General features: G+C 34.5%; 1 protein-coding gene across 4 annotated transcripts in view; it reads right to left on the bottom strand.

Moving 5' to 3' along the window:
• The window catches only part of fne (ELAV like RNA binding protein found in neurons), a 256370-nt gene that overhangs the window by 101494 nt on the left and 141654 nt on the right, over positions 1 to 13222 (bottom strand). For 2 of the 4 annotated variants that reach the window (XM_090372838.1, XM_090372839.1), the window contains exon 3: positions 9768 to 9845. The exons of the other annotated variants lie outside the window; for them this stretch is intronic. In XM_090372838.1, coding sequence (XP_090228964.1) covers positions 9768 to 9845 — 78 coding nt within the window. The remainder of the gene's footprint in view (positions 1 to 9767; positions 9846 to 13222) is intronic. 4 annotated transcript variants of the gene reach the window in all.

The raw sequence follows: 13222 nt of genomic DNA, 5'->3' as shown, positions 1-13222 counted from the left end.
ACGACTACAGAGAACAGCAACGAAATTGGTGAGGGGAAACAAAGAAAGCAACGAGATTAGTGAGGGAGAACAAAGGTTTTTTTTTTTTTTTTTACGAAGAAAGGCTTGTTTTGCAAATTACAGTGTCTGAAGACTAGTCACCCGCTTGGTGATCTGATTGAGGAATATAAGGCCGACCGGGCTAGCCGGGTGAGTAAAGTGCCACCGAACCCAAAGGTCGCGGGTTCTAATCCCGCCTTGGGCTTGGATCAGAGTAGAAAATGCAAAAACCTTGGGAGGTGCAATGTGACCACCGAAGCCGATGCGCCTACAACTAACAAAAAAAGTATAAGGCTTTGAATGGTTTGAGCAAGCTCAATGCTCGTGGGATTCTTCCTCTTGCCCAGATTAATCTCCTGAGAGGACATAAATTCAGATTGAGGGAGACAGTTGTAGAATAGATGTGCTCAAATTTGCCTTTAGCCAGCGGGTGGTTGATTTCTGGAATAATCTTGCTCTGTCGTTGTAGAAGTTTACAGAGTAAATAAATTTTAAAGCAGAACTAGCTAACCATTTGGAGCGAACGGATGGATGAAATGGAAAGATTTCTTTTTGTTTTAAGCTGCTGTTGTATAAGCTTGCTTTCTTGCATCATGTACCTTTACTAATGCTAATTACAATTACAAAGATAAATTAAATATCAACTATTATGAATCAGAGCCGTAATGCTCAATACGTTCTACGTTGATATCAATATTTGTAAAAGAATAAGAGAAGTTTACCTCAATATAGTACGTAGAAGGAAGTGTTTTACGTATTATATTGAGGTAAACTTCTCTTATTATTTTACAAATATTAAATGGCGAAAATATATGGAACAATTATTTCAATCTCTGTTTACTTACTAATTGTATTTTCGATGGCAAACATACAAGTAGATCATTGGAGTACCTATGGGTTCTCAAAATTCCAGTTTGTTTCTAATTTATTCTTACGCTACTATGAAGATATACAGGGTGTCTCAAAAATACACGGCCTAACTTCAGAAATGAGTTCCTCATATGTAGACAATAAAAATATTTTATATCAACATAGTTCCGGAAATGCTTGGTTTCCGAGCTTTGAAGGTCTGTCTATGACACTTAACTGTTCACATCACCTTATAGTAATTGTTCAAAATGTCCACCTTCTCCCTGAATACAGGCTTGAATACCATTGGCAGAACATTACTCGCGCATGGTAATCTGCTGGTGACAAGGCCCGTACACGTTGAAGATGGTAAATATACAGTTGGTCTCGCAACACTCTCAAAATAGTCAAATTTTGAACAGCCAGTTGCATTGCTATTCTGCGTGTGCTGATTCCAGGAGTGGCATGCACAACATCCAAAATCTCCTCTACTTTAGGAGTCGTAGATCTTGGTCGTCCTCCGTCGGCAGCACGAGGTGTAAAGGTCCCATGTTCATAAAGGTGGCGATGGATACCTTCAAACGTTTTCCTGTCTGAACATCTTCGTTCTGGGAACCTTTCGTGGTACAAACGACGAGTCTCCAGAGCATTGCCGTCCGCCAAACCGTACATAAAGTGCCTATCCGCTTGCTCATGATTTGAGTACATGGTCGGAATGGAAAACCACCAGATTCTGTCAGTACCTTGTGATGATCACCTGCGGGCGATAAGACATTCCGGTTAATAACTCGGGAACTAAGCATTTGCGGAACTATGTTGATATAAAATATTTTATTGTCTACATATGAGGAACTCATTCCTGAAGTTATGCCGTGTATTTTTAGTCATGATTACCCTTGTATATACCACAGGTAACGGTAATCATGACTTTTTGGCATTTCGATATGTAGATGACATCATTGTTTTAAACACAAACTTTGAATCCATAGCTAAAACAATTTACCCCAGTGAACTTGCATTGGATAAAGAGAACACAGTTAATCATGCTGCCAATTTCCTTGACCTTAATATTATCCACAGCAATACTTCTCTTCCACATAGTATAAACTTGTTTGATGAAATAAATAAATTTAACTTTAATATCATTTACTTTACCAACTGGAATTTCAATATTTCTAGCAAAGTGCAGAAAAATATATGTACTCAAATTATCAGACTTGCTAATATATGCTGTAGTCATTTATTGTTCACCAATGCCCTACAAAAACTTTACAATAAATTAATTAAAAACAGTATCCCTATCTATTTTATCAACTACAGTTTCAATATTGTTGCTCATTTTATCAAACAAAAAATTTGGTTATATTTTACTTTAATCAGATCAGTTCTAATGAGTATTTGTACAGATGTAATATTATACGGTGGTATTTCCACTACTTGGAGAGTAATAACTTCATGATTTCCAATGGAATGCTTATGACTGGTTATCACCCAATATTTCACGTTTGGACCACCTTTGGATTTATTCACCATTGCCACCAATCTGTCACCATTCGATTTATTTATTGCTACTTGTTTATGACATGTTATTGCCCAATATTTATACTGGAGTTCACTTTGGACGCTATTTATTACTGCTAGAATTATCTTCTGTACCTGTTCACTTCCAATTAGGTTAATAGTTCCATCTTCAATATAATTTACATACTGTAGTAAGGCTTCCCTTATACAGTCTTTATAACATTTTTTCCATTATGATTCTACCATTTGGACTACAAACATTTTATTCTTGCCCTAAGTTTATCCCTTAGGTCATTTATTACCTTTACATCTAAGAATCTCATTATTTTTTATAATCTAAAACAAAAAAATTGGTGTCACCATTGTGTATATAAACTGCTCAGTTTGATATATGTGAACATTTCTAACTTGGATTTTATAATATTTTTGTGTACTTTTAAGGCTTTACTTTACAATCTACATAGTTTGTGATACATAACAACCCTGTCACTTGCTCTTTTATCAATTATGACCTCAATTCATTCTATTTGCTCTTATTTTTAAAGCTGGAACCCTTGACAGCTATTTTATTACTTAATCTATTGGACTAGACAATCAATTATATGAAATATGTATTTTCATTTTATTTTCAAAATACTTTCAACCTATCTGACTAGAGAATTTAATTATTACAAATATATTTTTCAGCCATCTATTTTCACTATATAATTTCTGCTGTAAATTTTTTCTGCTCTATATACTTTTTCCTGGCCAACGTTTCAGTTGCGTATTTCTACGCACTTTTTTTTTTTTTATAAAAAGCGACTACAGAGGTCACAACTTTACCAACTTTTTACTGCTTTCTTTCAAGTCTGTTTTCTCGCTATAAATTATTATAAGGCAGTAACTCTGTGTTACTTACTGCCTTAACTTCTTTTATTAATCTAACTCGACGTTGTCTCACTATTTCCCGCCTCAACTTTTTGCTGCGCACTACTTGAAAATTCCAGGTATCGATTTCATACTCTATTTTAATAACTCTTATAATGCTTTCCGTTTCTTTTTTCGGCTCCTTTTTTATTTTTCACTTTTTATTCTCTGCCCTCCATTTTTTTCGGCTTCTTATCACGCAAGCATTTGCTATTTGTCTCTTTTTCCTACGAACTCTTGCACAGTCAGGGCCCTTACTAAAAGGATGGGCTTTACAATCCCAGCTAGTTCAGTAATTTTCATGCTTTACTTTACTTTATACCAATTGCTTGCATTAAATCTTAAATTTCCTATACATATTCTCATTAAATTATATACATGTTCTCATTAAATTTATTCTAAGTAGCATCATTCGCTTATAACTACTTATTTTTGCATATACTTTCCACTATAAACATTTATTTTTATTTTCCTATTTTAATATTATTACTACTATACTTAATTTATTTTGTTATAAAACTTTGTAAAATAATAAGAGGAGTTTACCTCAATATAGTACGTAGAACACTTCCGTATGATACTCTACAGAAATTAAAACGAAAAATCGAAAAACTTACATTAGAGTAACAAATGATTAAAAACTCAATTTAACACAATTAAAAAGCAATTAAAAATAAGAAAATTAATTAAAGGAATTAACGAAAAAATTGCAAAACGAGTTTTCGTTAAAATTCTTTTAATTAATTTTTTTATTTTTAATTGCGTTAAATTGAGTTTTATTGGATTAAATTGAGATTTATTCAGTTAAATTGATTTTTAATTATTTTTTAATTATTTGTTACTCTAATGTAAGTTTTTCGTTTTAATTTCTGGAGAGTATCATACTGTATTGAGGTAAACCGCTCTTATTATTTTACAAATGCTGATATCAACGTAGAACTTATTGAGCATTACAGCTCTGGTTCATACTATCTAATTCATTTGTTATAAAACATACACTGCGTTGGGACTGCCTTGTCCATATTTTGTGAGAGTTAAAACTGAGTGAGAGACCTCACTCAGTTTTATTCTTAAATTTGCTTACCCTGCACCGGTATGGACAAATATAGAAACGCAGTCCTTGCTACATAGGTGTAGTCCCTTGATGATATACCTGATCATGTATCAATTTTTACTTTTAGCTAACATCAGATTTGAATTTTGGTAGAGCAAATATCCTTCTTGGACCTTAACCAAAATTACCCACCCATATCTGATGCTGGCTGTCACTCCCTATTTTAATTTAATCATTTTTTGCTTTACAGTTACCGTCTCTCCAATTGGCTTTTCAATTCGGCTTATAATTTCGCTTAATTCATTATAACAAAAAAGGATTTTCACATTTTTTTCACGCCTACAATACTTTCTTTTTCTGCTATCCTTTTCCTATTAGTTATGGCATTTTGCGTAATTTCAGCAATAAAATATTAGGACAATTTTTTATTCTATAATAAAATATGATTAGAATATTCCATTACTAACGACTTGCATTACTAAATAAGTATAATCTAGATCATGTTATTGATCTAGCCACTTAATAATAATAGCTAAAGTACAAATAAATAACCATGTGCTTATTTTCTCAATTATAAGTATTGCTTCTGCTCTAGGTCACATGGGCAGGTCTAGAGGGCAAGGCTGGAGTTAGGGCGTCTGGGGCCGTGAAACTGAGATCACTAATTCTCCGATTCTCGATCGTGGAGACAGGAGAAATCCCGCCACTTCATCCTATGTAAATTTGCCTTGCTGGTATATATGAAGCCTGATATGAAAGTCTTCTTCCAGTGACATGGTTCCATGAGGAGCTGTTGTGGCCATCAACAAATTCCTCCAAATGTATCGATCATGCACTATATGAGCGGCATCGCAAAGTGTTGTGCTCAGAAGTTCACTGATCCCATCTTTCCACCAGGTCTTCCTCTGCACCTCTTCCCCTCTATTTGTCCTTCCATTATATTTTTCAACAGAAAGTTTTCCCTTTTTACTAATGTCCAAAAAACTTGTTTTCTTTTGTTGATGCTATGAAGAATAAGAATTTTAGGCCTGACATTTTTATTCAATACCCACTCATTTGTTCTTTGATCCAAGTAAGAAATATGCAGTATTCTTCTGTAATACCACGTTTTCAAATGCCTCAATTTTCTTCCTGTCAACTTTTTTTCAGATTCCATCCTTCACATCCATAAGTGGCAACTGGAAAAATTGACGAATCACTGATTCTCAGTTTCGTCTTTAGGGACAGATAAGAAGGTATATCAGGCTTAATGTCCAAGTTTGCAGATGATACGAAGGTTGGCAGCATTGTTAATGACAGTATGCTACTGCAACAGGATCTAGAAGAGCTGAGCAGATGGGCTAAGAGGTGGCAACTGAAATTTAACATGGACAAATGCAAAGTAGTGCATATGGGTAGTAGTAACCCCAGATTAACCTACCAACTGTGCGATACTACACTCAGGGTGGTAGAGAATGAAAAAGACCTAGGGTTAATTGTGCAGTCATATATGAAGTTTTCAGAGAAGTGCAGCAGATCATGGGGTCTTGTCAACGATATACAGGAATTTTGCTAGCAGGGATAAAGAGGTAATTATCCCTTTTATATAAGGCAATGGTCAGGCCATACCTTCAGTACTGCGTACAGGTCTGGAGGCCTCATCTTAGGAAGGATATAGAGCTGCTGGAACGCGTACAGAGAAGAGCAACGAGATAGATGAGGGGGGAACAAAGGGTTGCTCTTACCAAGAGAGGCTTACGTTCTGCAACTTGTAGCGTCTGGAGACTAAGCACCTGCGAGGTGATCTGATTAAGGTATATAAGGCCTTGAATGGGTTGGGCAGGCTCAATTCTGATGGGATTCTTCCTCTTGCTCAAATTACAAACCTAAGGGGTTGATGAATTCAAATTGAGGAAAGACATTTGTAGTATAAATGTGCGGAAGTTTGCCTTTAGCCAGCGAGTGTTTGATTGGCCGAAAAAACTTCCACCGGTCGTTGTTGAAGATGATGAAGTTGATTAAATAAATTCAAGGAAGAACTGGGTAAACTTTTGCAGCGAAGGATGGGTGAAATGGGAAGAATTTTTTTTTTTTTTTTTTTTTTGGCTAATGCTGTATAAGCTTGCTTTCTTGTACCATATGCCTCTACTACTGCATAATATTGTTTATGCAGAAGGAGCAGATTTGTCTATTATTACCCTCGTTGATACATACATCAAGGTTGCCAATTAATTTTCCTAAAATAGTAGAAATTAGAAAATATGTTAATTAGAAAGTGAATAACTAATTGTTGTCCACATTTAACTCATTGTGGTTCAGATCCCTTTTTGGTATAAAATTAAAACGTTATGTGAATAGTGTGTTAATATATTTTATTTCCTTTTCTTACAGAACACGAAAAAAAGGTGTATTGAACATAATTGACTTTTTAAATGCTCCATTTCTTCACGTTGAGGGAACTTACAAAAGAGCAAAACTAAAACAATTACTTATGCGCAAATTATTCAGATCACTCGCGATCCGCCAATTGGCCACCAGATATATAGGTTGCTTCGTGAACGTGGCGTTTGCGAAAATCCGTTTTGTGGATTTTCGTTTCTGACTAACATTTGCATTTTTTCAGGATGTATTTCTACTTTTTTTCTTTATTTTGGGACTTGCATTGAAAATTACCTTGTTTATTACACATTAATGTAAATTTACATTTATTTTACCATTTTTGTCATCTAAACTTCAGTAAGTGCTGAAAGTGAATGTGTGTGTGTGTGGTTCTATCACTTTTTTCTTGTTTTTCTTATTGTATTGTCAATCTTGTCATCATTTTTTTATGCTTTATAAATTGGAAAATGAAAATTTCGGCGTTATTCATATATTTTATTGACAAAATTAAAGTTCTACTCTAATAGATTTGGCTATTTGTTCCTATTTAGAAGTTTAATAAATTGAGGACAGAGTGTGTTTAGTGTCAAACGGCACCAGGGGTGTCCCCCATCTCCGCATAAATTGAGGACATTGGGAACCTGTCATTACAGATATCTACTGATTTCTGCAAGCTACTTAGATAGAATTATCCAAAACAAATGATATGAAATAAAGGCCAAAATGTCGATCGCAGACAAGCCATATGTAATGCCTTACAGGAAGCAGCAATTTTGCCTCGAACGCTTATCTGGGTAAGGCGTTTGACAAGTATAATTCAAACTCTGATAAGTTTGTTAACTTATGATTGCCTGTATATTAAACGTATGAAAGGTGAGAATAAAATTTTAATAGAACTATCATTTGGCAATTAATTCGTTACATATTTCAATTGCAGTGGAATTTTTTTAAGACAGTGTCTGAAAAAATTTCGGAACATAGTCTGTGGACGTATTTCATGAGACCTCGCACTGTGTGGAGATTCTCTCAGTCTTCTCACAGAGATTTTGGTTATGTCAATAATTTTGTGAAATTCATGTTTAGTAGGAGAGCATACTTCCTCGTGGTAAGTACGGTGACTCAAAGCATTGGATGACATGATCATAATTTCCTGTTGCGAGAACGAGCTGCCAATCTCTCATACTAATTAAGTTGAATTAACCTACTTCTTTATTTTTATGAAATAACCTGTTTCATTTGCATGTTTTGTAAAATTGCCTTTTAAAATGTTTCTTCGTTATTATAACGTTATGTTTAATATGTAGATGGACATCGGCCCAAGAGTGGAGTAAAACCAAGTCAAAAGTCAACTCAAATGATAAGTCCTAAGGAAGAGGGGTTGTCTTCAGGAAGTGCAGGGAATATCTTTCATTTATGTAAGCAGGTAAACACAACTTTAATGGTATTATCGGAATAATCAGTGTTTCAAAGTATCCATATATTTCAAAAAACAGTTAGGCTATTTTTCAAAGCAGAATACCCTGGTATTTTTGAAAATACTACGCTATTTGAACCATGACTTCGACTTTAATTCTAGGATTACGTATTATGAAGGAAAGTGGCTTACCTGATCACTGTTCCATAAATATCCTGTTGATCGTTGAAGTATTCTGGAACGGATATGAAATATGACTTTGCAGACAAAAGATGGATGTGGATTACTTGTTAATAAGGAGTATCATTAGTGATAGTTATAGACAGATGTTATATGAGAAGTAGATGCGGAGGGATTCAAATGGATAAGAAATTGAAAATCAAGGGTAGGCAAACGCATGTTAGAACACGAAATTCGGCCTGATTTCTATCGCAGTTTCATTCGCAGCGTTTTCATAAAATATCAGAGATATTCTGCTTGAAAAATTTACACCACGAAGGAGTGTTGGCAATTTATTCAAAGTCTTTTCAATTTTGTCTAGATTTTAAGTTGTGATTGTTAATATATTTCTCCTTTTCAGAAACTGTCGGGATGCTAAATTGACAACAGTGTTATATAATGTGCAGTGTAATTAATGATTAGCCCCTATAATCAGACTTTACCCTCATACTCTGCATTAAATAACTGATTTTGACAATTTTTAAAAGCGAAATAACAACTGTGCATATTATGCTGTAATTTAGTGCTCTGGCTCTTCTGTTCGTTCAACAACCTTGCATGTAAATTTACTAGTATGAATAAGTTTTTCACGCCACACCATCCTCTCAATAGCATATAATTGGTTTACGACTATATAAGTTTTAATGTGTCCTGCTTACCATTATTATGTTAGTCATCAAGCAACAAATTAATTATTAATGAGATTGCAAAAAATTAATAAAATATCAATCAGTCGATAATCCATATTTTAAGGGTTGTTTGTATTATTTTTCAAAGGTTTAATGGCTGTCCCAGTCGATAATTTTAACCGGAACTTTTTACCCTATTAGATGCTGAATCTCTAAAATATTTTTGCTAGAGATTGGTTTAACAGGTTTCGTTTATATTTACTGATGTTTTTATGCATGGCCAAATTATCATCGCAAACTTTGAAGGCCATATTTATAGTTTTTCTATTCTGCCACAGACCGAAATTGCAGAGGACAGCGACAGTTACAGTATATCACAGCATGTTCTAGAAAAATTTAAGTTACTGCATTCTGTGTAATCACTTGAACCGGCATTTCTTCACAGACGAATGTCATCAGAGGGTAGCGATACATGCTTCTCAACACTGACCTTAATTTTATTTGACATGGATTAGTAGTTCCTTTTGTTTTACCTTTTCAGGATTGCATGCACTTTTTGTTTGTAATTCTCTTGTAAGATTCTGTATGGAATATAAAGAGTTAATTAGATATGTATGTGCTAAATAAGGAGTTAATAAGACTCTGAGAGATCCCTTAGAAGAAATGGGGAAGGGGAGGGAATCAGCTAAATGTTAATATGGGAAAAATAAAAGAACGCTACTGTGAGCTTTGTCTCAACTACACATACCCAACAAAATAAAAAAATATAACCAACCAAAACTATCTTGATCCGGATCTTGATAGGACACACCGGGGATCCCAGCCGCACCCGAAGCAGCACGAACACTATCCACTGAAAAAGAGTACAGTATCAAGATCAGGATCTTTTAGTGGACTTGGGGGATCAAGCACCTAATATTATAGTACTGTGGGACAGTACAAGGATTACACAGGATACAGTACATTTAATATATTGAACTTTACAGTACCTTCTGCTTAAGAGAAATATACGCCTGTTATCGAATCTTCATGGGCGCAATCCATCTGTATTACCTCATTAAAGCTGTGTTGTATTAATGAATTCCTGGTTTTTACATGGCGATATTGCACATATTTTTATGTATTGGCGTAAGATTTTGTGTTTATATTACTGTGCATGTTGCCTTCAATTACTATACCTTTATCTATTATGTCCTCTTTTGCAAATAAGATTAATTATAATTCTAAACCCATGGAAATATTATGGCATTTCTACCCTCTATGATTCGAATGTTTAATAATTTGGTTAAAAAGGTACGCTAGTATTTAATATCCTTTCGTTTCTGTCAATTTACGCATTCCCCATTTGTAAAATACATTATTTCTGAAATTGTAATTTATTTTGATAGCACTAATAAATACCAACCGCACTCCAGAAAGGTTATTACTTTTATCGAAATGCGAGGGCTTCAATAAAGGTTGTTGCCGTTATGAAAAGAATTGCATGTTATTTACAATAAAGATAACTGGAATACATAGTTTCTTGTCGAAAAATGTGTGCCATCATTAAGACAGTATGTTCTACATGTAAAGGCAAATGACAAATATCTAATAAAGGTGCTTCGAAAAGCTCCATTTCTGCGATATCGCTAGTTGAGCGTTGACGACATCGAAAGGAAAACGCTTTAGAATATAAAAACTACCACGGGTTGGTGTTTAAATGTATAGGGTATTTAATCCCAGCCACTTCACATATATTGAGTATTTAAATCCAACACCCATTTCAAAACTAAATTCTGAATTACTCCAGATGCGATGCAGCACCATCTGTTGCTCCATCGCATAGTGTGAAATTGTATAACTTTCAGAGGCTTTACCTCATTGCGTCTGTTAAAGGTTTCAGGTTGTACTGGATGACAAAACCGAGTTTCCAGAAGAGAAACTCGCTACTGCCTCTCGTTACTATCTAGTGTACAAGGCCTAGGTTCAATTTTCGTCGCTGGCCTCGGTTGCGAAATACTTCTTATCGGGACGCGAGGAATTTTATTGGCTTACTTCATGCTGTCGCTGAGTTGAATAGTTTTTATAGCTTGACTATGATAGCTATGTCCAGCTATGATAGCTTCATGGTTATCATAGCTGGACGGACTGACAAACTTGGCCTGGAAAATTTATTGGAGAAAACCTTACACCCTTTCTTGAATGCGGATTTTAGAAATTCCTCGAGTCGTCGACGAGAGTCAAACCCAGGCCGCCATGGAGAAAGTAATTTGGCAGATGTTTTCTGTGAAAAGGTATTTCATCACAGAACAAAGAAACACACATAAATAGAGGCCAATTTCCAATGTGCATTCATTTCCTTCAGGCTCTCGACATTACCGTATTCAGTTTTGGATTAAGTCCATAATTTATATAGGCTTAATCTGTTTGGTATGTAAGAATCGGATAACTGCGCTCGCTTGGTCATTTTTGTGTAAGCTCAAGCAGTCATTTTGGTCTCCTCCGAATGTCAACAAAGGTGTGTAGAGTCCTGTAATAAGAAAGAAAGAAACAATGCAGACTGTGACATTTCCCTACCGGGGTTAGGTACCGTTTCTTCACAAAAATGCTTCTTACAGGAAACATTTTATGCTGAACAACAAATTCTCCACTGTCAACTCAGATGCGTATAATACTCTACACTCACTTTTGATCACTCGGCTACTGTAAATATTTAGAATCCCTATTATCCGAAACGATTTGGACCAAGTGCATTTCGGGTAATGTTTTTTTTTTTTAATTTTGTAATCGACTTTAAACGCTGTCTGTGGTATAGAAGGAAAGCAGAAAAAAATAAGGAGAGAAATACAATAATTTGCATTCAACACACGTTATATATGCATACATGCTTACACAGCTTTAGAATAATTGCTAATGTTTTGCTGCTTTAAAGATATCAGTATTTTTTCCACTGCTGGATTCTGTATTCCCATTTAATTCTTATCGTAATTTGCCCCATCTGAAGGGTGCTAAACACAGCACTGCCCTTGGTCTCCTTGGTAAAAATATTCATCGTAATGCCGTCTCTTCATTCTCAGTTTCTGATTTCGTGATGAAACTATTTCATCTTCATCACGAAAACAGACCATGCTTTGTCTTGTTTTGCATTCCTCTTGAAATATCCAAATAATGGAAAATTAAATTGAGGGTCTTATACAAATAAAACATATATATCACTTCTGAAAAGCACTAAATACACTGATCATAAAAATTCTCTTGCGAAAAAGTAAAGCGTCTACGGATGGATTTACTGCGCATATTTTTATTTGCAGTAAACTATTTAATGGAGAATTTGTAGCCTTTTTTTCAGTGGAGTCTTTATAGATCGTATCAGTGTGGTTGGTATTACACAAAGTGACACGAGTGAAATGTACTCTTTTTTGGTTCATTCATAACGCCTTATATCAGTGTAATTGTGAATTTATTGTATTCATCGGTTAGTTTTGTTTCTTACAGTGAAATATTAAATATGTCAATCCTTTGAGTGAAATTAGAGAAAAGCAAAAAGTTTTTTCAGATAAATGGAATTCTTTGGCACTTTACTGTGTAAATAGACTAAACACTCCTATTTATTAAAAACTATCATTGCCACCTTTGACGAACTCAGAAAATCAGACATTTCAAATTCCCTCGTATATGGCGCAAAATTGTTAGAACGACTTTTTTTTTTTTGCATCATTTCCGAGACAGTTGGTCTATCGCTGTTGTTTATGGGGATCTGTTTTTTGAAGAGCTGTTTTGGGGATCTGTTTCAAAGTACCGCTCAACCTTGTACGAAGGTATGGACACAGTGCATTCAAGCTCACTGTAAAGAAGTAAAATTGAGTTTGTGAACTTCACGGTTGTAGTTTTGTAATCCTTGGTAAAGTCGATGTCTTGAATCTTTTCATACTCAATACATGGCTTCGTATTGAGTATGGATGACAGGATTCATTATGGAACCAGAATTTACTTAATGTAGTTTTTAAAATTTTATTGTCTAAAATACTTTCTACACAATTTCACTTCATTGAAGAAAATTCACATTATTTAATTAGTATTATTTACATATAATTAATTCATTACGCAAACGAATGCACTAAGTTCTTCACTCAACATGTATTATTCGTATTCGTTTTTTTATCTTTCGCATTAAACATAAAACAGAGCTAAAAATTCCCAATACATTTTATATTGAACTCAGTAAATGAATAATGTGTATACACTATTCTG

This window comes from Mastigoproctus giganteus, chromosome 4 (assembly GCF_048544385.1).
Source record: "Mastigoproctus giganteus isolate SK-2022 chromosome 4, ASM4854438v1, whole genome shotgun sequence".
Taxonomy (NCBI): Eukaryota; Metazoa; Arthropoda; class Arachnida; order Uropygi; family Thelyphonidae; genus Mastigoproctus; species Mastigoproctus giganteus.
Note: the sequence above shows the minus strand (reverse complement) of the source record. Positions and strands in the feature narration are given on the sequence as shown.